The sequence below is a fragment of the Salvelinus namaycush genome, chromosome 26, assembly GCF_016432855.1.
Source record: "Salvelinus namaycush isolate Seneca chromosome 26, SaNama_1.0, whole genome shotgun sequence".
In the NCBI taxonomy this organism is placed as follows: domain Eukaryota; kingdom Metazoa; phylum Chordata; class Actinopteri; order Salmoniformes; family Salmonidae; genus Salvelinus; species Salvelinus namaycush.
In genome coordinates this window covers 26,245,663-26,271,713 of record NC_052332.1, presented here as the reverse complement: position 1 = coordinate 26,271,713, position 26,051 = coordinate 26,245,663, and the positions used below count along the sequence as shown (strand labels likewise).

Genomic DNA, 26,051 nt, shown 5'->3' with positions numbered 1-26,051 from the left:
CAGCCACTGCTGTCTAAACCTCTGCAGAAAGTGGCCATTCTGTCTCAAAAAAGATTGGAGACCCCAACATCGAATACAGTGTAGATAAAGTAATATTCAAGCCATTAGAGTGGTTACAGGAAGTGTTGAGGGCAAATGCCAGGTTTCCCTTTATGTGGCAGATTTGTCCTTCATCTGAACATTAGTCAAATTCGAAAATAATACTTTCTTGCAAATACACCCTAATTCCACAAAAACATTGATCAAGCAGGTGTTATTGGTTAGATCTGTTATCATTGGATGTGTTCAGTCCCCTGTTATAAAAATTCAGTTAAAGCAATATATTGATTGCTTTCATTTTAGAAATGCTACTGTGGAGTGAACACATTGTTATCAAATACGCTAAATAATAATCAAACGTGGAAACATTTCAATTTAAAAAGTAAATATTTTGTGTGAGCAATAAGGGTATGCCTTGTCATAATGTATGCCTTGATAATAATGGTGTTCAGTTCATGACTTTACTCTGGCCAAATGTTTTAAAAGGCAGTGATCAATTCAAAATTCACAATTACCGGTTGCTGAGCAGGCTATACCATGCCCATACCACCCTACATCATAGACAGATATCGTATGCTTATAGGTTCAGATAAAAGGCTAGAACGTGACATGTAGCCTAAATTAGGTTATAAAAAGCTATTTTGAAATCAAATTTGATCAGATGTGTTCTGTCCTGTGAAATGTTCTGTGATCATTAACACATGGCAACACTTTATTGAGTGTCCTGAGCAAATTTCCCACCTGACCCTATCATGCTATCCATCTAACCCCCTCCGCCCCCCCTCCCCCCAAATGCTAACGTGGCGACTTCTGACACAAAATGGCTGATCCATCTCATACAGCTGGGTTGCTACACATCGGCATGACATAATCCATACACACCAAAGTGCTTCAAGATCTGATGAAACGCTATTCACTACTGTGGGTTATCTGTGTTTCTGAACAGCTGGGGTAGAATGTCCCCAGACTGCGTCTGAGTGAATGAACTGATTAACCTTAGAGACTGTCCGTGCTGGAGAGAAAGGGTTGGATGCCAGCCTGACTGACTGTATCATCAATGTTATATAAATCAGTGGCCAACAGGACTTTCAAATAAAGCCGTTGTATTGGACACCGTGAGACGGTGTCTGGGTAAGGGGTATGGCTTGACTTCCAGAAGAGATGGAGCTAGAATACACCCACTTTAGGATGTATTTCATAAGAACTGTCTCACCAGTGAAAGTATAGACAGATGGAGCAGGACACACCCATGTCACTTGGACAGGATTTGGATGTATTTCAAATGAAGGGAAATATGAATGTTATGAAGTTATGTTAAGTCAGTGTTGTTCAACATTAATAACATTGCATCTTTCCAGGCATAAACCCAATGACCTTTATAATGATCTAAAATAAAAGACGATGACTTCATATAAAAAAGTCAGTCATTTTTATGGTGTTTATTTGATATTATTTTTGATTCAAGGCTCATACCTCTTCGATGGATGTTATGAATCACATACGAGCGTAAATGAGGGAGGTAAATGTAACATTGACATTCATCTAATTTTTATTTTCAGTTTGAAAACTCCAACATAAAATTGAGAACAACGAAGACAGATGTTCTCGTGGATATGCTTGAGGGGGGGTTTCATGAGCAGCAGACTATTTCCTGTGATGCAGAGTCAGGAGACTTTTACTTTTTCACCAGCTGGATTACATCCTCATCTTCCATGACATGGTCTTTTCCCACCTTCTGGGGGTTGTGTTTCACTGAAGCACCCCACACCAGAGCACTGAAAGGACAGGAAGACTGAGTGTTAGAAAAATGCCAGGCAGGTGCAACATTGTGTCATATGTGTCTGCGTGCTGTGCTCTCCCTTGTAGGGTAATTCAACCGTTAACATTGGACACCTAGTGGCAGCTAAGTGCATTTGGTGAATTTTATTTTATTTTAAGTGCATTATTTCTTACAGATTGTTGCTTTAATCGGTTAAATACTGGGGTGGGTATACCTCAGTCTTTTCCAAAACATCAACAAGAAGCACAAAAGCCATTAGCTAATAGTATAGTACTCACTATTTTAATTCTTTGAGGAGGCTTTTATGAATCTTCAGACAGAAGTCCTCCACTGCAGTATGTTCAGTAGGTAGAACGACTGGAGATGTGTAGTCAGGAAGCTGGCCTTTGGGTTTGGTGTATCTGGGGGACAACACATTCAAATAATTTATTAATTTAGACACAAACCACACATTTATCCAAGCAGTGTAATATGGATTCCAATAACCCTATATGTCTCTTCTAGGGGCTGTTAGGTTGAGAGAGTGCCTCCTTACATGCGCACTAGGTGCAGGTAGTCCCACATCTTCTCCAGTAGGTCATCAAAGTTCCAGCGGGAATGGGCAGAGATGGGCACGCAGTGGGGTACCTTGTAGATGATGTCCAGCTCTTCAATGGAGATCTGGTCGATTTTGTTGAGCACATAAATGCAGGGGATGTACACTCTGGTGGGATTAAACAGAGCATGTATGTCAGCAGGTCTGTAGGGGAACGTTGACCATACTTTGGAATGGGGTATAGAAGTATTTTTGGCTAAGGGGTATAGGTCAAACCCAATTCTAGATGAATGGAGGATTATGTCAGAAAAACAGGAATTCCTGCTTAATCAGGAAGATTACATCCCTGAGTTTGTAGAAGTGCTCAGCTGCTTACCGGTTTCCCTCCACCACGTCGATGAGGTCATCGGCAGTGGAGTCGCTGCGCAGGGTGATGTCAGCGTTGTGGATCTTGTACTCGGCCAGGATGCTCTTCACTGCGTCACCGTCCAGCTCATTCTGTGGACACTGGAGAGAAGGAGAGAGACAGGAAGAACACCAGAGTAAGCCCATAGAAATTGAAAGGGAGAGACAAATTATCAATCAACCTCCATAGATAGACAGACAGCTCTAAAAAGAGACAGACACAGAGAGAAATGGGTACAGATTGAGCTGGACGTGAAACCTTTGTGTTAAACACACGTACTGTGACGGTGAAGTTGATGCCTCCTTTGTCCTTCTTCTTGAAGCCGATGTTGGGCGGCTGCTTGTTGAGGCGGATTCCGAAGCCCTCCAGCTCGTGTTCAATCAGCTTCTTGTGGCCCAGAGGCTTCAGAACATCCAACACTATGAGGATCAGGTTGCAGGTTCGAGCCACTGGGAAGAGAAAGACCACAGTTACAAACTACCTTCAAGGTATGTGAGTGTGGCACGTGTGTGCTCTAAACTATCACATGTAGTTTGTGTATGGTTCTGATGCTTCACTGATGGTTATCACCTGCGATGACCTGTCGTCCTCTGCCCTTGCCATCTTTGGCCCCCTCGATGATACCTGGAAGATCCAGGAGCTTGGAGACACAAAAGTAGAATACGCATCCTAATACTAAAACATCTTAAATAGAAAAATAAAAACAATTGTTACAGATTGGCCTCTGTTGGCCTTAAGGTGCCGTGTGAAAGGTATAAGAGGCATGTAAAGTACCTGTATTTTGGCACCCTTGTAGCGGATCACTCCTGGTACTGTGGTGAGGGTGGTGAACTCATAGGCCGCCACCTCTGAGTACACCCCTGCCAGGTTACTTAGTAAAGTAGACTTGCCTACTGAGGGGAAGCCTACAAACCCGATACGGGCATCACCTGTTTTTGCCACATCAAAGCCTATACAACAGAGTGACACATTAGTATTCATTACAATGTGACATGAGCTTGTAAATCTCAACTTGCTACATCTCCACTGCACTGTTGTGTAGCAAAGGGACACATTCTAAAAGTGAACGATGATCAGGAGTCAGGACTCACCTTCCCCTGTGCCTCCTCCACTGCCTCCCTTTGGTGTGATAAGTTCTCTCCTCATCTTGGCCAGGCGAGCTTTGAGCAGCCCCAAGTGGTTAGATGTGGCTTTGTTCTTCTGAGTCCGAGCCATCTACCCAACACAGAGAGGATGCTTTAAACCATTCATATTCTACACAATACAACAATCGGAACTAGAATATTAGCTCGGCCTACTTGTTCAGAGCCAAGTTGTGTGATGGCTGGATATCGACTGATCACTAATAAAGAAAACATATTGTCATCATGACACCAACACTACCATTACACTTGTTTATACTGAGCTGCACTGAGGTAGGAACGTAATCATGGTTGCATTAAGACACCGTGGAGCCGGCGCCATACATGGGTCGAAAAACGTACCTCAATGCAGGGATGGGATATGCCACTGTAGTGCAAATTTTACCTTTATCCACAATGCTCCATTTAGAAGATTTAAATACTACCATATATACACTGCTCAAAAAAATAAAGGGAACACTAAAATAACACATCCTAGATCTGAATGAATGAACTATTCTTATTAAATACTTTTTTCTTTACATAGTTGAATGTGTTGACAACAAAATCACACAAAAATTATCAATGGAAATCAAATTTATCAACCCATGGAGGTCTGGATTTGGAGTCACACTCAAAATTAAAGTGGAAAACCACACTACAGGCTGATCCAACTTTGATGTAATGTCCTTAAAACAAGTCAAAATGAGGCTCAGTAGTGTGTGTGGCCTCCACGTGCCTGTATGACCTCCCTACAACGCCTGGGCATGCTCCTGATGAGGTGGCGGATGGTCTCCTGAGGGATCTCCTCCCAGACCTGGACTAAAGCATTCGCCAACTCCTGGACAGTCTGTGGTGCAACGTGGCGTTGGTGGATGGAGCGAGACATGATGTCCCAGATGTGCTCAATTGGATTCAGGTCTGGGGAACGGGCGGGCCAGTCCATAGCATCAACGCCTTCCTCTTGCAGGAACTGCTGACACACTCCAGCCACATGAGGTCTAGCATTGTCTTGCATTAGGAGGAACCCAGGGCCAACCGCACCAGCATATGGTCTCACAAGGGGTCTGAGGATCTCATCTCGGTACCTAATGGCAGTCAGGCTACCTCTGGCGAGCCCATGGAGGGCTGTGCGGCCCCACAAAGAAATGCCACCCCACACCATGACTGACCCACCGCCAAATCGGTCATGCTGGAGGATGTTGCAGGCAGCAGAACGTTCTCCACGGCGTCTCCAGACTCTGTCACGTGCTCTGTGTGAACCTGCTTTCATCTGTGAAGAGCACAGGGCGCCAGTGGCGAATTTGCCAATCTTGGTGTTCTCTGGCAAATGCCAAACGTCCTGCACGATGTTGGGCTGTAAGCACAACCCCCACCTGTGGATGTCGGGCCCTCATACCACCCTCATGGAGTCTGTTTCTGACCGTTTGAGCAGACACATGCACATTTGTGGCCTGCTGGAGGTAATTTTGCAGGGCTCTGGCAGTGCTCCACCTGCTCCTCCTTGCACAAAGGCGGAGGTAGCGGTCCTGCTGCTGGGTTGTTGCCCTCCTACGGCCTCCTCCACGTCTCCTGATGTACTGGCCTGTCTCCTGGTAGCGCCTCCATGCTCTGGACACTACGCTGACAGACACAGCAAACCTTCTTGCCACAGCTCGCATTGATGTGCCATCCTGGATGAGCTGCACTACCTGAGCCACTTGTGTGGGTTGTAGACTCCGTCTCATGCTACCACTAGAGTGAAAGCACCACCAGCATTCAAAAGTGACCAAAACATCAGCCAGGAAGCATAGGAACTGAGAAGTGGTCTGTGGTCACCACCTGCAGAACCACTCCTTTATTGGGGGTGTCTTGCTAATTGCCTATAATTTCCACCTTTTGTCTATTCCATTTGCACAACAGCATGTGAAATTTATTGTCAATCAGTGTTGCTTCCTAAGTGGACAGTTTGATTTCACAGAAGTGTGATTGACTTGGAGTTACATTGTGTTGTTTAAGTGTTCCCTTTATTTTTTTGAGCAGTGTATATATATATATATATATATATATATATATATATATATATATACATATATATATATATATATATATATACACACACATACACACACAAACACACAACCATTCAAAAGTTTGGGGTCACTTTGAAATGTCCTTGTTTTTGAAAGAAAAGTAAATACATTTTTTGTCCATTAAAATAACATCAAATGTATCAGAAATACAGTGTAGACATTGTTAATGTTGTAAATGACTATTGTAGCTGGAAACGGCTGATTTTTTTAATGGAATATCTACATAGGCGTACAGAGGCCCATTATCAGCAACCATCACTCCTGTGTTCCAATGGCACGTTGTGTTAGCTAATCCAAGTTTATAATTTTAAAAGGCTAATTGATCATTAGAAAACCCTTTTGCAATTATGGTAGCACAGCTGAAAAATGTTGTTCTGATTAAAGAAGCAATAAAACTGGCCTTCTTTAGACTAGTTGAGTATCTGGTGCATCAGCATTTGTGGGTTCGATTACAGGCCCAAAATGACCAGAATAGAAAGAGGAGTGGGAGGTCCCGGTGCACAACTGGGCAAGAGGACAAGAACATTAGAGTGTCTATTTTGAGAAACAGATGCCTCACAAGTCCTCAACTGGCAGCTTCATTAAATAGTACCAGCAAAACACCAGTCTCAATGTCAAAAGGGAAGAGGCGACTCCGGGATACCTTAACGGTAGTATATATACAGTTGAAGTCGGAAGTTTACATACACCTTAGCCAAACACATTTAAAGTACGTTTTTCACAATTCCTGACATTTAATCCTAGTAAAAATGACCTGTCTTAGGTCAGTTAGGATCACCACTTTATTTTAAGAATGTGAAATGTCAGAATAATACTAGAGTGATTTTATTTCAGCTTTTATTTCTTTCATCACATTCCCAGTGGGTCAGAAGTTTACATACACTCAATTAGTATTTGGTAGCATTGCCTTTACATTGTTTAACTTGGGTCAAGCATTTCAGGTAGCCTTCCACAAGCTTCCCACAATAAGTTGGGTGAATTTTGGCCCCTTCCTCCTGACAGAGCTGGTGTAACTGAGTCAGGTTTGTAGGCCTCCTTGCTCGCACACGCTTTTTCAGTTCTGCCCACAAATTTTGTATCGGATTGAGGTCAGGGCTTTGTGATGGCCACTCCAATACCTTGACTTTGTTGTCCTTAAGCCATTTTGCCACAACTTTGGAAGTATGCTTGGGGTCATTGTCCATTTGGAAGACCCATTTGCGACCAAGCTTTAACTTCCCGACTGATGTCTTGAGATGTTGTTTCAATATATCCACATAATTTTCCATCCTCATGATGCCATCTATTTTGTGAAGTGCAACAGTTCCTTCTTCAGCAAAGCACCCCCACAACATGATGCTGCCACCCCCATGCTTCACAGTTGGGATGGTATTCTTTGGCTTGCAAGCCTCCCTCTTTTTCCTCCAAACATAACGATGGTCATTATGGCCAAAAAGTTATATTTTTGTTTCATCAGACCAGAGGACATTTCTACAAAAAAACGTAGTCTGGCTTTTTTTATAGCGGTTTTGGAGCAGTGGCTTCTTCCTTGCTGAGCGGCCTTTCAGGTTATGTCGATATAGGACTTGTTTAACTGGTGATATAGATACTTTTGTACCTGTTTCCTTCAGCATCTTCACAAGGTCCTTTGCTGTTGTTCTGGGATTTATTTGCACTTTTCGCACCAAAGTACGTTCATCTCTAGGAGACAGAACGTGTCTCCTTCCTGAGCGGTATGACGGCTGCGTGGTCCCACGGTGTTTATACTTGCGTACTATTGTTTGTACAGATGAACGTGGTCCCTTCAGGCGTATGGAAATTGCTCCCAAGGATGAACCAGACTTGTGGAGGTCTAGGCAGATTTCTTTTGATTTTCCCATAATGTCAAGCAAAGAGGCACTGAGTTTGAAGGTAGGCCTTGAAATACATCCACAGGTACACCTCCAATTGACTCAAATGATGTCAATTAGCCTATCAGAAGCTTCTAAAGCCATGACATAATTTTCTGGAATTTTCCAAGCTGTTTAAAAGGCACAGTCAACTTAGTGTATGTAAACTTCTGACCCACTGGAATTGTGATACAGTGAATTATAAGTGAAATAATCTGTCTGTAAACAACTGTTGGAAAAATGACTTGTGTCATGCACAAAGTAGATGTCCTAACCGACTTGCCAAAACCATAGTATGTTAACAAGAAAGTTGTGGAGTGGTTGAAAAACGAGTTTTAATGACTCCAACCTAAGTGTATGTAAACTTCCGACTTCAGCTGTATATATATATACACATACATATACAGTACCAGTCAGAAGTTTGTACACACCTACTCATTCCAGGGTTTTTCTTTATTTTTACTATTTTCTACATTGTAGAATAATAGTTAAGACATCAAAACTATGAAATAACACGTGGAATCATGTAGTAATCAAAAAAGTGTTAAACAAATCAAAACATATTTAATATTTGAGATTCTTCAAATAGCCACCCTTTGCCTTGATGACAGCTTTGCACACTCTTGGCATTCTTTCATCCAGCTTCATGAAGTAGTCACCTGGAATGCATTTCAATTAACAGGTGTGCCTTGTTAAAAGTTAATTTGTGGTATTTCTTTCCTTCTTAAATCGTTTGAGCCAATTTATTGAAACCACATTATTTTATAATCGTGTAACACAATCTTCAAAAAGGCAGGAACCTAAGCAGTGGCACTTTCGTCCTAAAATTTATTTTTCTTAATTCCATTCTTTTACTTTTTAGATTCATGTGTATTGCTGTGTATTGTTAGCTATTACTGCACTGTTGGAGCAAGGAACACAAGCATTTCGCTACAACCGCAATAACATCTGCAAAATATGTTTGCGACCAATACAATTTGATCTGATTTGCTTGGGTAATGGCATAGCCTTGCTTATTTAATTTAGCAGACAAGACGCTCTTATTTCCAGAACCCTTACAGTCAAGACACCTATTTTATAGTAAACAAATATGTAATATAACAGAATAAAATATAACAGAATATTTTTCCAAATTAAAAGAGTTGCCACTGCGAAGTGATGCGCATCTGGCGAAAATAAGTTATTTAAAAAAGTGATCATTTGAAACAGGGCTCAATTTGACAAAGACACATTTTTCAGGATTACAAAACAAAATCTGTCTTCTTTTCGCCATACAGACGTTCAATGTAGTTTATTCTGCCTGTTCTTTTGAATTTTCTAAATGGATGAACAATTCCACATTGAACACTTGCAAGGTGATGAGTTACGGCCACTACATCTGTTTGGTGAGTAGGCCTAGGCTTAATGATTCTGATGGAAACACGCTGTCTTTATCAAACAAATGTTATTGCATATTTTCCGTGTGGAACATGGCTATGTTTAGGGGAGTTAAAGACTAACCAAGTATAAGGGAAAGGGAATTTAGGGAGAAGAACTGAGATGTTTGGCTTAGTTTCTTTGTTGTTGTGCCCCGCAAATGCACAGGTACAAATAATATATGTAGTCTTCAAGACAAAATGTTATTGTTTTCCGGGACAAAATTTCACTTGCCAGTTCGGGCACCCACAATGCACATTCCACCAAATAGTTTTACAGTATTTGAAAAAATTTGATCTCTGGTTAACCCTCAGTCCCGAGACCCCCTAAAAATATCGGCTTTTCATTTATCTGACTTTAACTTAGATGCATTCTCCAGCCCTTATATTTAGCCTCACAATGAAGTGTTTAACCATTTTCTTTGTTTATCTGATAAATAGTTGCATTCATGAGATTTATTGCCAAATTATACTGAACTAAAATATAATGGCAACATTTAAAGTGTTTGTCCCATGTTTCATGAGCTGAAATAAAAGACCCCAGAAATGTTCCATACGCAGAAAAAGCTTATTTCTCTCAAGTTTTGTGCACAAATTTGTTTACATCCCTGTTAGTGAGCATTTCTCCTTTGCCATGATAAACCATCCACCTGTATGGCATATCAAGAAGCTGATTAAATAGCCCACTCTAAAATGTGAAGTTGTGTCACACAACACCACAGATGTCTTAAGTTGAGGGAGCATGCAATTGGCATAATGACTGCAGGAATGTCCACCAGAGCTATTGCCAGAGAATGTAATGTTCATGTCTTTACTATAAGCCACCTCCAACGTAATTTTAGAGAACTCGTTAGTACGTCCAACTGGACAACCGCAGACCACGTGGAACTACGCCAGCCCAGGACGTCAACATCCGGCTGTTTCACCTGCTGGATTGTCTGAGACCAGCCACCTGGACAGCTTATGAAACTATGGGTTTGCACAATCAAAGAATTTCTGCACAAGCTGTTAGAAACCGTCTCAGGGAAGCTCATCTGCGTGCTCGTAGTCCTCACCATGTTCTTGACCTGACTGCAGTTCAGCATCGTAACCAACTTCAGTGTGCAAATGCTCACCTCCTATGGCCACTGGCACGCTGGAGAAGTGTGCTCTTCACAGATGAATCCCAGTTTCAACTGTACCGGGCAGATGGTGTCGTGTGTGGACGAGCGGTTTGCTAATGTCAACGTTGTGAACAGAGTGCCCCATGGTTGCAGTGGGGTTATGGTATGGGCAAGCATAGGCTACAGACAACAAACACAATTGCATTTTATCGATGGCAATTTGAATGCAGCACTGAGATAGTGTGACGAGATCCTGAGGTCTATTGTCGTGCCATTCATCCACCGCCATCACCTCATGTTTCAGCATGATAATGCTGGGTGGCAGTGTAGCCTAGTGGTTAGAGCGTTGGGCTAGTAACCGAAAGGTTGCAAGTTTGAATCCCCGAGCTGACAAGGTACAAATCTGTCGTTCTGCCCCTGAACAAGGCACTGTTCCTAGGCCGTCATTGAAAATAAGAATTTGTTCTTAACTGACTTGCCTAGTTAAATAAAGGTTAAAAAAAATGCACGGCCCCATTTTGCAAGGATCTGTACACAATTCCTGGAATCTAAAAATGTCCCAGTTCTTCCATGGCCCGCATACTTACCAGACATGTCACGCATTGAGCATGTTTGGGATGCTCTGGATCAACGTAAACAACACCGTGTTCCAGTTCCGGCCAATATCCACAAACTTCGCACAGCCATTGAAGTTGAGTGGGACAACATTCCACAGGCCACAATCAACAGCCTGATCAGCTCTATGTGAAGGAGATGTGTCGTGCTGCATGAGGCAAATTGTAATGAATACTCAGGGAGAAAAAGGTGTAGATTCACACGCAGAGTGCGGCAGGTGTTTATTTCACCTTCGCAGAAGGCAGGAATCGTGGTCACAGGCAGGCAATGGTCATATACAGGTAGGCAAACAGGCAGGTTAATCAAAACTAGGACTGAAGGCTATAACTGGTTCTCACAAACGAGCTAGGAAAAGACTTAGGAGAGTCAAAATGAACAATACCTCACAAAGGCATAAACAGAATGAACTGAACTAAATAAGGAGCTGATGAGACCAGGTAAGTAACTAACACAGGTGAAATCAATGAACAAAAATGAAAGACAGGGCTACGTTCAAGAACACAACGAAACAGAACACAAGGTTGACTAAGAAAATAAATACAGAACCTTACACAACCACAGGGCTCTCCAAAGAGTGGTGCAATCAGTCCATCGCATCACTGGGGGCACACTGCCTGCCCCCCAGAACATCTACACAACCCGGTGTCACAGGAAGAACAAGAAGATCATCCAAGACCTCAGCCACCCGAGCCACGGCCTGTTCACCCCGCTACCATCTAGAAGGCGGAGAATGGGACAGAGAGACTGATAAACATCTTCTATCTCTAGGCCATCAGACTGTTAAACAGTCACCATTAGCCGGCATCCGCCCAGTACCCTGCCCTGAACCTTAATCACTGTTAGTAGCCAGATACCACTAGGTACTCTACCCTACACCTTAGAAACTGCCCTATGTACATAGTCATTGAACACTGGTGACTTTAATAATGTTTACATACTGTTTACCCACTTTATATGTATATACTGTATTCTAGTCATGGCTCATCCTATATAACTACTGCTGTACATTAGATTTTTTATTTAACCTTTATTTAACTAGTTAAGAACAAATTATTATTTGCAATGATGGCCTACCCCGGCCAAACCCTAACCCGGACGCCGCCCTATGGGAATCCCAATCACGGCCGGTTGTGATACAGCCTGGAGTTGAACCAGGGTCTGTAGTGACACCTCCAGCACTGGGATGCAGTGCCTTAGACCGCTGCGCCACTCGGGAGCCAAAAAACATGCCTTTTCTATTCATATACTGTCCATACACCATTTTTTATATATACATACTTGCCTCCCTTGCCTCCAGAACAGCCTGAATTATTTGGGGTATTCCACAAGGTGTCAGAAACGTTCCACAGGGATGTTGGTCCATGCTGACGCAATGGCATCATGCAGTTGCTGCAGATTGGACGGTGGTACACTCATGCTGCGATCAGCCGGTTCCATCTCATCTCAAAGATGCTCTATTGGGTTGAGGTCTGGGGACTGTGCAGGCCACTCAAGTAAACAAAACTTACTGTCATGTTCCAGGCAATGTTTTTCCACTCCTCAATTGTCCAGTGTTGGTGATCACGTGCCCACTGGAGCCGCTCATTTTTGTTTTTAGCTGATAGGAGTGGAACCCGGTGTGGTCATCTGCTGCAATAGCCCATCCGTGACAAGGATCGACGAGTTATGCGTTCCAAGATGCTGTTCTGTACACCACTGTTGTACTGAGCTGTTACTTGTCTGTTTGTGGCCCGCCTGTTAGTTTGCATGATTTTTACCATTCTCCTTCGACCTCTCTGAGATCCTGGATCTGGCGAGCTTGGCACTGACGATCATACCACATTCAAAGTCGCTTAGGTCACTCGTTTTGCTCATTCTAACATTCAATCGAACAGTAACTGAATGCCTCGATGCCAGTCTGCCTGCTTCACATAACAAGCCACGTGACTCACTGTCTGTAGTTATGATCCATTTTCGTGATTTTTATATATATATATTTTTTACCTTTATTTAACTAGGCAAGTCAGTTAAGGACAAATTCTTATTTTCAATGACGGCCTAGGAACAGTGGGTTAACTGCCTTGTTCAGGGGCAGAACGACAGATTTTTTTTGTCAGCTCAGGGATTCGATCTTGCAACCTTTCGGTTACTAGTCCAATGCTCTAACCACTAGGCTACCTGCCGTTCCACAATGGGGTGGTGTACGTAATAAACTGGCCGGTATACAAAACATTTCAAACACCTTTATTTCCATGACAGACTGACCAGGAGAAAGCTATGATCCCTTATTGATGTCACCTGTGAAATCCACTTCAATCAGTGCAGATGAAGGGGAGGAGACAGGTTAAAGAAGGATTTTCAAGCATTGAGACAAGGATTGTGTATGTGTGCCATTCAGAGGGTAATGGGTAAGACAAAATATTTAAGTGCCTTTGAACGGGGTATGGTAGTAGGTGTCAGGCACACCGGTTTGAGTGTATCAAGAACTGCAACGCTGCTGGGTTTTTACGGTCAACAGTTTCCTGTGTGTATCAAGAATGGTCCACCACCCAAAGTACATCCAGCCAACTTGACACAACCATGGGAAGCATTGGAGTCAACATGGGCCCGTATCCCTGTGGAACGCTTTTGACACCTTGTAGTGTCCATGTCCTCACGAATTGAGGCTGTTCTGAGGGCAAAAGGGGTGTTGCTAATGTTTTGTACACTCAGTGTATATCTATTTATGTTCCGGACTCTGACATTGCTCATTCTTGGATTATGTGTGTATCACTGCACTGTTGGAGCTAGAAACACAAGCATTTTGCTGCACCTGCAACATCTTCAAATCTGTGTACATGACCAATAAACTTTGAATAGATTGGAAGGTGAAATTTGCAGTACAGTGGCATGTCCTATCCCTGCATTGAGGTACATTTTCCAACCCATATCTTGACGACACAAATAATGTAACCATGATTGCGTTCTGAACCCAGTGCAGGTTGTCATGTAAAAAATCTTCCCAGCATGAAATAGTTCTCAATCGTTCTGATTGTGACGTCATGCTGTAAAATTTCTCCCAGCGTGAAAATGTTCCCCTTCGATAATTGCACACGCATCTCTTTATGTGGATGGCTAAGCTTGTTTCTCTCAAATCGTCCCTCGACATTGAAAAACTGTTCTGTGGGCACGCGCATTTGCTTCACACATCTGCCAATCAATGGTGGCCAGGAGTATTGACTCTGACCAATCAGAAGCTTGTGAAGCGTGAGGTCAGCATATAAATACCCAGACTTGCGCGTCAAAGTGCTGAGGGTTGATGTGAGGAGATTTGTTTTTGAGATTGCAAAGACTTGGGAGCTACGGTTTCGATTGACAGTGCTTGTTTGTTAGTTAGCTATACATACAAGTTAAAACTGCACACCTCTGAGAACAAGCCATCTTGACCAGTTCACAGCTAGTTATGCTAGTTAGCTAGCTAAATCAGAGAGAAACATCTGCACGAGCTCAGCCATCCACACAGACGTGTGTGAAATTATTTCACGCTGAACATTTTTACAACAAAACGTCACAATCAGAACGATTGGGAACAATTTCAGGCTGGGAAGATTTTTACATGACACAGGTCAGTGTAAACAAGTAACCAAAGATTTTTTATAACTAACCAAAGATAGACCACTGCATGTCATTTCCAGAACAACCAAGGTGGGCAGAGCCAAGCGCAAGCTAGCGAGTGAGTCATTCCAATTAAAAAACATTTAAATAAAATAGGGTTGACACACACTGTCTCCGATAAGATTAGCATTCCTGAAACATTATTTTGTTTGAATATTAAGCTAATTGATTGCGCTCAAATTTGCCATAATAGGTTTCATATAATCTAAAATAAATATAGTACCCAGCATCTGATTTGGGCCATAATTCTTCCTAACAATTAGTAAGACATGAGGAATCCAATAAAATTATAAAAACGTCACCAAAACATATAAATGTTTTCTAATAATTGTATTGAACAACATGACTGCAATGCAAAGGTTTATAATTGTATTATTTTATTAGGGTTGTGACAAGATTTTAGTCACCATCCCATTTCTCCATCAAAGTTTTGGGTTTGTAGGAAAAGTCTTCATATGAGAATTGCACCATACAGATAGCCCTCTGAGAGCTGCTATTTGTTGGACTTTTCAAGGAGAGTTGGGTTGACGCATTAGGTTGAAAAGAGAAGGACAAACTGAATTGCTTCAGAGGACTGGCTTGACCACCACATTTATTTTCATCAGGCGCAAAGGGTAATAGTTTTCTACACAAACTTGCAAAGAAAATGTTGTGATCCCTTAAATAAACACAAGACAATAAAAATTGATAGAAGGGTGTGGCGACAGTAGCAGGAAAAGCGGCATCTAGTGGGTAAAACATGGTACTTTAACATGAATTCATGGTAAATAATGCAAAATGACTTCAATGGCTAATTTATCTAAACAGGGGGGGAAAAAGATAATCAGATTCACAGGAAATACATTACAAAGGACGAAGAAGCAATACTCCAAGCCGCAGCTCCATACCAGTTGTTAGACATAGAAAACCGATTCTGTATACTGGTTGATGGGATAGTATTGGCGGGTGGGGGTTCTGGAGCTGGCCTTTGACCATTTTATTGGATTCCTCATGTCTTACTCAATGGTAGGAATAAGTTTGGATTTAATCGGATGTTGGGTACTATATTTGTGGAATATTATGTGAATCCTATAAATTAAAAGGGCCAATTTGGGTGAAATCAATTTTCTTAATTTCTCAGAGATCAAATGAAATTAACAAAATTACGTTTCACGAACGCTAATCTTATGTTTCTAACTTCAGAAACTATTTCAGAACAATCTGAGATGGTGGGTGTCATGGCTTGCTGAAATGACATGGAATGACCCATGTATTTGCATATTTCAGTTAGGGAGCCTCCTCTGAAGTGCACGTGTGCGTGCAATAACTCAATTTGCCCTTGCAGTCCAAAACAACAAAAATTGAAACTATGGCAACGGGTAAAGTATACAAAACTTTGTCCATAACGGTTTTGGGAACAGGAAACTGTATTGAGATCAAATGTTTCATCGATGAGCAGAATTTCGGTCAAAATCCATCTTCTCCCACTGCCGGCCACAGCTGGACTTCCTCTCATCACCATATTTGGTGGTGAGTGGAAACGCCAACCAAATGCTTCAGATTTATACATCCGGTGAAACATCTGGCTCACTGTTCCATCTGTGGCGTAAAGGTAAGGTTGGTATCTTCAGACAACTAGTTACCCTGCCAATAATAACACATAGCCAGCTAAAGTTAACTACTGTAGCCAACTACGTTAAAAGTATAGACTAACGTAGAGTTGAGAATTCTTAGCTAAATAACACCCAGCTATGCGCAGACTCGGGTGTCTGCCATCATATTATGTTATATAATATTTGGGGGGGAAGAGATCCATTGTAACGTTACATCCTCAATTAGCCAAGTTAACTTTAGCCAACTATAGTTCCTCGCTCCCTTAACGTTAGTCAAGTGGCCAAGCTAAAACGTGAATCACAGCTAACGTCAGTTAGCATTCCCTACCGTTGGCTAACTTACCTCGGCCTCAATTTCTGCTATTTTGGCGAGTAAACTCATCTTGTAGCTGGTCCTTAGATGATATCACATATAACGATTAAACACGTGTAATAGCTAAATTGTTGCGTTTTTATCACGCAAGCATACAATGGCAAACTAGCAAAAGCTAACACTCATGTGTTCAACCTGCGGCTCTCGCTAGGAGGAAGAGGCAGCCGGCCAACCAAAGAAACTCGATGGCAAACCGAGAACTCAAAAAACGGCGACGCCGTTGGCGCTACCTACTGGTATTAAGTTGTTTGCAGGTTTATGTAAGTTTGCTGACTTTACATATTCCATGTAACAGCAATGACATACACTTTTCAGAAATTATGTAACACATTTCAGGCTTGGATTTCACAAATCAAACGAATGTATCTGACACTGCATAACTAATCACATTAAAAGGCTACTGCATGCTCTCTCTCAATTCAATTTCAACTCAAGGGGCTTTATTGGCATGGGAAACATATGTTTACATTGCCAAAGCAAGTGAAATAGATAATAAACAATACCGAATTTACAGTAAACATTACACTTACAAAAGTTCCAAAATAATAAAGACATTTCAACTGTCATCTGTTTATATACAGTGTTGTAATGTGCAAATAGTTAATGTACAAAAGGAAAAATAAATAAACATAAATATAGGTTGTATTTACAATGGTGTTTGTTCTTCACTGGTTGCCTTTTTCTTGTGGCAACAGGTCTCTCTCTCCCCAGTCAAATGGAGGTATTAGTAATGCACACACATCTGGTAAATATGCTTTTTTTTATTGTTTCATATTTTGTTTGCATACAGTACATAATCTCTCAAAAGTTTCTATGTTGCTAAAATTTCTGGATTGATTGCCAATGTTTGAAAGCTCTAAAACCAGCAACAGTACATTCAACACTGTAGATGGGATTGAGCTTTTGTTTGGTTGGACAATGTCATTGCAGGAAGTTGACTAGATAAATGCCCATCGGATGAATATGGCACACTCATCTAACTTGTGAAAACCTTGCAGAGGGAGGGTGCATATTGCCAAAATGTGTAGAACTGGTGGAATGTTACCTTTCCCTTTATGACTGGCTAGTGGCCAAGCTATTGCTGTTTTAAACAAAGGGACAAAGCTTTGTTGAAATCTAATTCTATAATCTTGAGCACATACAATATTTGCACAATTATGTGTGTCAGAGATAATTTTTTTGCAGTTAGGTTTTGACATTTTAGTGACCAGGCCCAGCCCTCTAATACAGTAAGTTGCTATACCATCTTTTATACATTCCTTTTGAACTAACAATGTGTATTCCCAGGATTTTCAACATGATATCTTAACCTTGGTCCTGGAGGTTTAATGGAAGATATGTTAAATATGCTGGATTTCACCTCAACCAATGAATGTTTTACATCATTTATTCTGTTCATATCTCTCTGTCATTATTTGTGTTGAAGACGTATGCTGGAAGAGGTGTGTGGAGGTGTGCTTATCCTCATGAAAATATAAAAATATGAATTTACTTTTAAAAGTGGCTCCAGTTCTTGTGAATTATTGGTTTGCATTGCATCCAACTATTGTTGCTCAACTGAGGCAAAAACCATCATAAATACTAAGTGCTTCCAGGACAAGGGTTGAGATATGTTGAGGAAATAGCAACCTGTGTTTGTGATAATTGAAAGTATTAATTTCAGTAGCCTATCAGTTTTAAATTGAGGTCCCTTTGTGGTACATAGCATGAGGGCTTTGACTTGAGTCCTCTTCACTAATAATACTAATTGATAATTGACCATAAGTCCATGCCCAAACATCTACATTTCTTATTTTAATGAGCAACACAGATTTATATCATACGTCAGTCAGCATTGAAGTGCAATGATTAAAAAGTAAGTGCAAGTACAGATTTAGATGCATTCATTTTGATACGAGGATTCAATTGTTTGCAGTGTGGCCCCAAAAATAGTCATTCTACAGGGGCACTCTGCAAAAGAAAAAACTCCATAGTTGATGCTGTTTCTAACCTAAAAGATATATTTCAAGCTCTATATGGTACCTCTGAGTGACAGTATGTGGGTGCATTCTTGTGCTGCCCTCTGTCTTCATTTCAGTCATGTCCATGAAAAATAACTTTTTCCTCAATAAAAAGTATTACTGTTATGCCTGCTGATTGATAGGTCCCATGAGTTCTCAGCTTGCTTTAAGGAACATGGTAACTGAATCAAGCCAGCAAAAGCACAAAGTCAGTGAGAAGAAGCACTATTTTAGTGCATTATCTTCACACCCGGCCGGTAACCATACTGTCCTAAAACTGGCTACCTCTGCATAGAGATGGAGTATAGTTCTGATCACCGCCCCCATCGATAGGCCTAATAGTTTTTACTGAGGAAAGCATAATTTTCTATGGTCATGTCACCAGAGCAAGGATAACATCTTTTGAGGTAATAAAAAATAAACAGCATCCCTTTAAAACCCATTGTCCCGATAGCTCGGATTCTGTCATCAGAATTTGGATAATACTTATTGAAACCATAAGGCTTTACAATAAATGCAATTTGGCCATATGATGGCAAAAGTCTTCTCTGTAGGTGTTCCCCTTGGACTCTAGCTGCTCTCGGAGGAGGTGGGTGGTGCAGTGGAGGATGACCTCCGTCTGGACACAGACTGCGATCGCTCAGGGCTGTGTTTGTTGTACGGCTGAAGCTGCACCTCCAGGAAGTCCCTGTGCTGCTGGCTGATGACCTGGCTGATGAGTCCTGGCAGGGCCTGCAGGTTCCCCAGCAAAGTCTCCAGCTTGGTCTCCAGCAGGGCGATCCTCTTCTCCATGTCCTCCCCTCTCTCGTTCAGGTCTGAGATCAGGTCATACATGATGTTCTGAGTCTGGAGGAGGAAAGACACTCGGTCATAGTAAGAGGGCAAGACCCTTCCAGAGCATGTGGTGCTTTAGGCTAGAAGTTGCAGGCAATTGTAAAATTATTTGTTTTATTTACCTTATTTTGTATATTTTAATAACCTTTATTTACACAGGCAAGTCAATAAATAAGAACAAATTCTTATTTACAATGGCAATCTGTCCAGAGCCATTTGAGGGGCAAATCGTAATTTAGTCACATTTTAATTTAGTCATGGATGTCAAAAGGCTAAGTGGAAGTTTGACTGAAATGGAAGTTATGAGTTGCCCCTTAGTTGAAAAGAACCAGCATGAAATGTATACTTCTTAAAAGGAACAGCTTGTGAATAATTTGATTATCGGTTGCATCATTCTAAGTATCTAATCATGCCACTGTTTCCCACTACAACACTAAACTGTTCCCTGGAGATGTTGCTTTTTTCTCAGATTATTAGTCTGCCCTCCATGGCAGAACTGAACTCAGTCTGCAGCTATTCTTTTCAACCATCTTGAAAAAGTGTTAACGCACAGCTGAGTCAATGTAGACATAAATATAATAAAAAGTGTCTGGATACGGGCAATTCAAATTTCACAGATCTCCATCACAACAAACAAAACCTGATGCTGTAGATAAGCAAATAAAATATTAATTGATAATTTGCAGAGAAATTCTGCTGTATACACTTACTAACTTCTGCACCAGGAAGTTGATCTTCTTCCTCTCGACACATGGCATGTTATCAAACAGTGAGAGATCCAGTTCCAAGGGGGCTGGAGAGTGGGAGAGGGCTGCTGTGTACTGAGCTAATGTTCACTATGAGAACAATCGCTGCCAGCATGTGGCCAATGCCATCCATCCATCCATCCATCACTTACCTTGTCCTTTCCTCATTTGGGGTAGGAATAATGGGCTGGGTGGCTTGTTTAGAATCACAGCGATCCACCTCAGGCCAAAACAACACTGACAGCTTTTCACCACCCTGGCGCTCCAACTTGGGCGGGCAGATAGGGTTTCACTACGTTGCATCACTACCAGAGCCACTCATCACTTCCTATGATATTTTAAAAGGCAATTTCCACAGATGATCAAGGAATTTAGAATTGACATGGTTAGAGGCTTTAAATTTATCTTGGAACTTTATGAAAATAAGGATGGAACCTTGAGGCAATAGCAAAATGCAACATGATATAGAACTGCCTAAATTCGAGATTTTCTGGAGGTAACAAGTGAATTTTGGATAGACACATAGATGAACTGACTCGAGTTTGCCTCAGTTAATCATGAAAAATTCAACTGCAAATTAATTAAATCTTTATAACACAGCACTAATAAAATAAGACCAGAACTCTGTCAAGAGTAGACTGGGACTGTAAGTATATTCAGTTAAGGCACAAAAACGCTTGTGTAAGCATACACGACTGCATTGTGGGCTGATTTCAGACTCTGATTAAGCCGACTCTGGATGCAGGAAATGACCTGTGGGTATACATAGGCCTTTGATGTACTAAAACCCTGTTACTGAAACCCAATACCACAAGTAGCTGAAATTATAATGGCTCCAAACTCAGTAAAAAGATAAGTGTAGAAAATTACAATAAATCATAAAGAAAAATAATATCCTGCATTTTCATTTTCAATAATAAAAGGCTTATTCAAGGTGAGGACAAATGCTGAAAAAGGAGTTTGATACTCCTTAATACTATTAATATATTCTGACTCAAATGATAGCCTGCTTTATGTTACGCCCCAAATAGAGTTTTTTTTTTTTTTACCACTGCTATGTGAGGGATTTTTCATAGCTTTGCAGAGGCTATGCAGCTGCCAAAGTTATTTTAAGCTCCATTATACAGCTCTATCGATCCACAGGGAGCTCATGTACTGTGATTTGTAATGCTATGCTGCCCTCTGGTGGCGAAAGCCACTTATGACAATGATTAAAGATGGCTGAATGAGCTGTATGAGTCATCTTCCCAAATGTCAACCACCTTTCTAACTCACCGTGAGCCACTTGTTTCACAGCCATGGGTGACTGTAATATTAACTAGCTAATGTCTTCCGTGGCATGGTGTCATGAAACTGATTTGACCGTGGTGGATATTTTAATGTCAAAGCCCTCTAACTCTCTTTCTCCCTTCTATATTTCTGGCTGAATCATCACATCACACTCACAGCGTGTTTCCCTTCCCTTAATGTTTTTTTTTGCTGCGTCAGGCTGGCTCTGTGACAGGTCTTTCCCTAAGGTTTGTCAACTTCTGTTTAGTGCATCACAAGATAAACACCACAGAGAGATTTGCTGAAACATAGCAATGTGTTAATTACCATCAAGGGGCGGTTTCCCAGACACAGATTAAGATAACTCCTGGACTAAAAAGCCCTTTCAAGATTCTCCTTGACCATGCATTTTAATCCAGGACTAGGCTTAATCTCAGTCTGGAAAACCGAACCTTAAGGTATTTGACAAACTGATGACATATAAATTACAGTTTTACTTACCTATCAGGGTGGGGATCCTGATCTCATAAAATAATATGCATACCTTTTATATAATCTTTAAAACCAAGATATTGTAGGTTTCCACTAACAACCAGGGTTGGAAATGCTGGGGGAAATGGGTTCCCCTGGGAGATCGTTTTGACATGCAGAAATGTGCATCTTTAAATTTTCCTCTATCATTTTGGCATGCACTGAATTCAAGGATTTTACATTGGAGGGTTCGCATAGTGATTTTTTTCTCCTTTTTCACCCCTTATAATATGCATATCTTTTTATAATCTTTGAAACCAAGATACTGTATGTTTCCACCAACAACAGTCCTGCATCTACCCTGAGTGCCAGTCTGTTTAATATGCTATCATGCCAACTCCTTGTTAACACTCATTGTCATGCCAATGACAGCAATGGAGTTGGCAAGAGCTCAAACAGATCTGGGACCAGGCTATCCTGCACCCAGTTCAAGAAGTGGAAATATATTGTGTATTTTCTTCCAATGACAGTACATAACTGGTTCTTCTTAACATTCATATGAAAAAGTCTGTTTATTTGACACCTGTAGACTTTGTTTGTTTATATGAAAAGGTGTTACTAATCGACCCGATGCGTTGATATCACATGTATCAAATGGAATCCTTCAAATCAAAAAGTGGGTTAGATAGAGATCAATCCAAATGCACAACCAAACTTCACAACCAAAATAAACTGGAATATGTGACGTTTGTCAGTCCAGCTTACCTTTGCAAGGTCCACTAGTGAGTTTGCTTGGTCATTCAGCTTGCGTTGCTCCATTTTAACACTTCTCAATCTGAACAGAAGACCATTCAGAACCCAATAAATGTATCTATTTGGTAAAGATGGGTTTAACAGATGTGTGCACACAGAAGGAATACACATAGAGAGCACTCACTCCTAGGACATGCACAGGATGTGTGTAGAAAATGCAGGAATTGGTTTAAGACAGTTTGATTGGTTGAGCTGCATGCAAGTGAAGACCAGAGTATAGAAGCTGCCAGAGAGGAGAATGTCTACTACTGCAGTAAATCTTCAGCCCCTGATCTCTACAACAAAGTAACATACAAGGGCTCAACTAGGGAGATAAAATCGCTTGCAATGGGATTTTGCTGAATTATAGGATTAAAGCAGTGTATATAAACTATAATAATAAAAGCTTAATCCAAACACTTTGAGGTTTCTCCATTTCATTCTAGTGAATTATTTAATCCCTAAAAAAGCTGCAGATAGTTCAAGTGACAGTGTTTTTCTATTTTGAGAATCAAAACTGTCAATCAGCAATTCCACCTGAAGTGCCATGATAGCCAAACTCTATATAAAAGGGGATACTAATTAATTTTAAATTAAAATTAGTTGAAAAACAAATACAGCATTGTAAAATATAATTAAATGATCCAAAAAAATAAGATTATATTACTGAGCTTTATATCTTTGGACTGTGTGAGTGTGTTATTGATAAAAGAGAAAATACATCTGGTATATTATGTAAAATCACCTTAGTTACTGAGTACTGACAGTGATGTGCTGAATTGTTACATAGTGGCAAACTCATCCAGCTGGCATGATGCTTGTCTGTGTTGGTGACGCAGACTGGTTAAAAAAAATACCCCTCTTCAAGAGCCAGAGTGAAATGAGTAACTTTCTTTAATCCATACAGCTGTCTTAAATAATTCACATTTCCTGTTTAATTAGGGTACTAAGCAAGTGATTTTCACCCACACTCACTGGCACGTCGAAAACAGCAAATGTGCAGTACTCAGGACCACACTCGATCTTTCAAGATAACAGGAGAGCTTTTTTTCCTGCAACCACCCGTGCTGCATGCTAAATCAGAATGAGACCAACACACAGTACGAGCTGGAGGTAGAACTGTAATATAGCCCTTGTGGTCAGCTTTTTTTATCTTTCAGATAAAACCCCATGCTCTCAGACTAGCTGATGAGATAGGCTTTTGAGTTAGCGGGTCTAATTGGACTGTGTGAATTTGATGGTGTACAGCACAGTAGATCAAGGGGAAGAATATGAGGGGTCTGTAGTGACTGCTAGATGAATCTATTCTCATGCAATGGTGCATCATTGTTAGTCATTCCAGTTCACAGGCAAAGATGTGTGGAGCTAGATGACAGGTTAGACCAACAGGGGGCACTACAAGAGCCACTGAAGGATCCTACAGGCAAAATACGATGCCTCAGCAGCTAGTGACGGGGTAGCCGTATGGTCCAGAAGAAGCACATTCTAAAACAAGTAGCCAATGTTATTGCAAAAACAGCACTTTTATTGTTCAAGTAATCTGGCAAATTGAAAATAAAAAATTTACTAAAGTGTGAAAGACATCAGCATTAAAACGTTTGTGCAGCTGAGATGTTAGACTTGTCAGAATTCTCAATTTCACGGTTGGATGACCAAAAGCTGTCAAATGGTGTTGATGAACAAGGCAGGCAGGAAGCTGGGGTCAGAATATAAAAGCATCCTGCCCCCTCATACTCAATATTCTATGTCCTTCTGTGATTCAATGCTCCTGTGCGGTCCTGAATTTTCAATAGTTTCTTATTTGCTTTGCTATTCATCAGGGGGAAAACAGCTATGCTAAGCTTTTCAATACCCCTTTGAATTCTTTAAAGGAAGAATCTGCTGTTCAAACAATAACAAAGTGTGACCCCTCCACTGTTTAAAAAGCTGAGGGATGGGGTTGGAGAAATGTAACCAGTCAAATTCATAGACAGCGCTATGGATTCAAGGACTGACCATCCATGATATCAAAATTATAGTTTTGAGGCTATACAGTGTTGGCTTACAATTACATTGTTTGAAAACAATGGTGGGTCGTTCTACCTCAAAGCACAAGAAAGAGGATTTCCACTTCCACCAACTCAGATTGTTCTGAAATCATTTATGTAGTTAGTAACAGATACGATTAGCATTCCTGACAGATTGTCTTGTTGAAATATAATTTCATCTCTTAAAAAAGCTAATTGTTTGCATCCAAATTGGCCATTCAATAACTATAGTACCCAACATTTGGACCAAACTTCTTCCTACCAATGAGTAAGACACAAGGAATCCCCCCCCCCCAAAAAAAGAAATCATGCCAATCCCACACCAACAACCAGTATACAGTATCAGTTCTCTATGTTTGACAAGTAGCATGAAGCTGTGGCTTGGAGTATTACTTTTCCATACTATGTAATGTATTCACTGGTTATGTTTTTGTCCCCTTTTCAGAGAAATTAGTAATTGAAGTTGCTTGCATTATTTACCATAACGTAATAGGAAAGTACTAGGCTTTGACCACTAAATTCCGCTGTTCCTGTTATACCACCACACATCAATTTTGCTGGTCTCTTGTGTTTATTAAATAGATCACATTTCCTTTGCAACTTTGGGTAGAAAACCTATATGTAACGGATGTGAAATGGCTAGCTAGTTAGCGGGTGCGCGCTAGTAGCATTTCAATCAGTTACGTCACTTGCTCTGAGACATTAAGTAGGGTTGCCCCTTGCTCTGCAAGGGCCGCGGCTTTTGTGGAGCGATGGGTAACGCTGCTTCGTGGGTGACTGTTGTCGATGTGTGCAGAGCGTCCCTGGTTCGCGCCCGTGTCGGGGCGAGGGGACGACGTAAAGTTAGACTGTTACATTGATGCTGTTGACCCGGATCACTGGTTGCTGCGGAAAAGGAGGAGGTTGAAAGGGGGGTGAGTGTAACGGATGTGAAATGGCTAGCTAGTTAGCGGGTACGCGCTACTAGCGTTTCAATCAGTTACGTCACTTGCTCTGAAACCTATTAGTAGTGTTGCCCCTTGCTCTGCAAGGGCCGCGGCTTTTGTGGAGCGATGGGTAACGACGCTTCGTGGGTGTCAGTTGTTGATGTGTGCAGAGGGTCCCTGGTTCGCGCCCGTGTCGGGGCGAGGGGACGTACTAAAGTTATACTGTTACATATATATTTGGCTCATTATGAAAATAAATTGTCTGGTCAACCTCACAATTCAAGCCAGCCCTCCAAAAACGCAATTCAGTTTGCCCTTCTTTTAGCAACCTAATGCTTCAACCCAACTCTCCTTGAATAGTCCAACAAGTGGCATCTATCTGAGAGGGCTATCTGTATGGCGCAATTCTCATATGAAGACTTTTCCAACAAGCC

General features: G+C 41.2%; 2 protein-coding genes and 1 long non-coding RNA gene across 3 annotated transcripts in view; 1 reads left to right on the top strand and 2 right to left on the bottom strand.

Moving 5' to 3' along the window:
- Positions 1 to 1,468: 1,468 nt before the first annotated feature.
- LOC120021302 (developmentally-regulated GTP-binding protein 1-like) lies at positions 1,469 to 16,743 on the bottom strand. The gene is made up of 9 exons (XM_038965002.1): positions 16,523 to 16,743; positions 3,852 to 3,975; positions 3,535 to 3,710; positions 3,331 to 3,400; positions 3,040 to 3,209; positions 2,731 to 2,861; positions 2,355 to 2,522; positions 2,098 to 2,220; positions 1,469 to 1,814 (listed from the first exon to the last, which is right to left on the bottom strand). Exons 1-9 carry the CDS (start codon positions 16,559 to 16,561, stop codon positions 1,715 to 1,717), a joined length of 1,101 nt encoding a protein of 366 aa, XP_038820930.1. The 5' UTR covers positions 16,562 to 16,743; the 3' UTR covers positions 1,469 to 1,714.
- LOC120021304 lies at positions 14,218 to 23,076 on the top strand. Its single transcript, XR_005472494.1, has 3 exons — positions 14,218 to 16,812; positions 17,248 to 17,297; positions 19,095 to 23,076. It is a non-coding gene; the product is annotated as an uncharacterized LOC120021304 (long non-coding RNA).
- LOC120021303 (small conductance calcium-activated potassium channel protein 2-like) overlaps positions 19,123 to 26,051 on the bottom strand; it is a 33,982-nt gene continuing 27,053 nt past the window's right edge. The window contains exons 7-8 of the mRNA XM_038965003.1: positions 22,638 to 22,707; positions 19,123 to 19,398 (exon numbers count right to left, since the gene is read on the bottom strand). Coding sequence (XP_038820931.1) covers positions 19,123 to 19,398; positions 22,638 to 22,707 — 346 coding nt within the window. The remainder of the gene's footprint in view (positions 19,399 to 22,637; positions 22,708 to 26,051) is intronic.

Coding starts and splice junctions, on each gene's coding strand:
- LOC120021302 (XM_038965002.1), bottom strand. CDS start 16,561: ATGAGTTTACTCGCCAAAATAGCAGAAATTGAGGCCGAG. Junction 3,401..3,534: donor ACAAGGGTGCCAAAATACAG/GTACTTTACATG, acceptor TGTGTCTCCAAG/CTCCTGGATCTTCCAGGTAT. Junction 2,862..3,039: donor GCATCAACTTCACCGTCACA/GTACGTGTGTTT, acceptor CCTTCTCTCCAG/TGTCCACAGAATGAGCTGGA.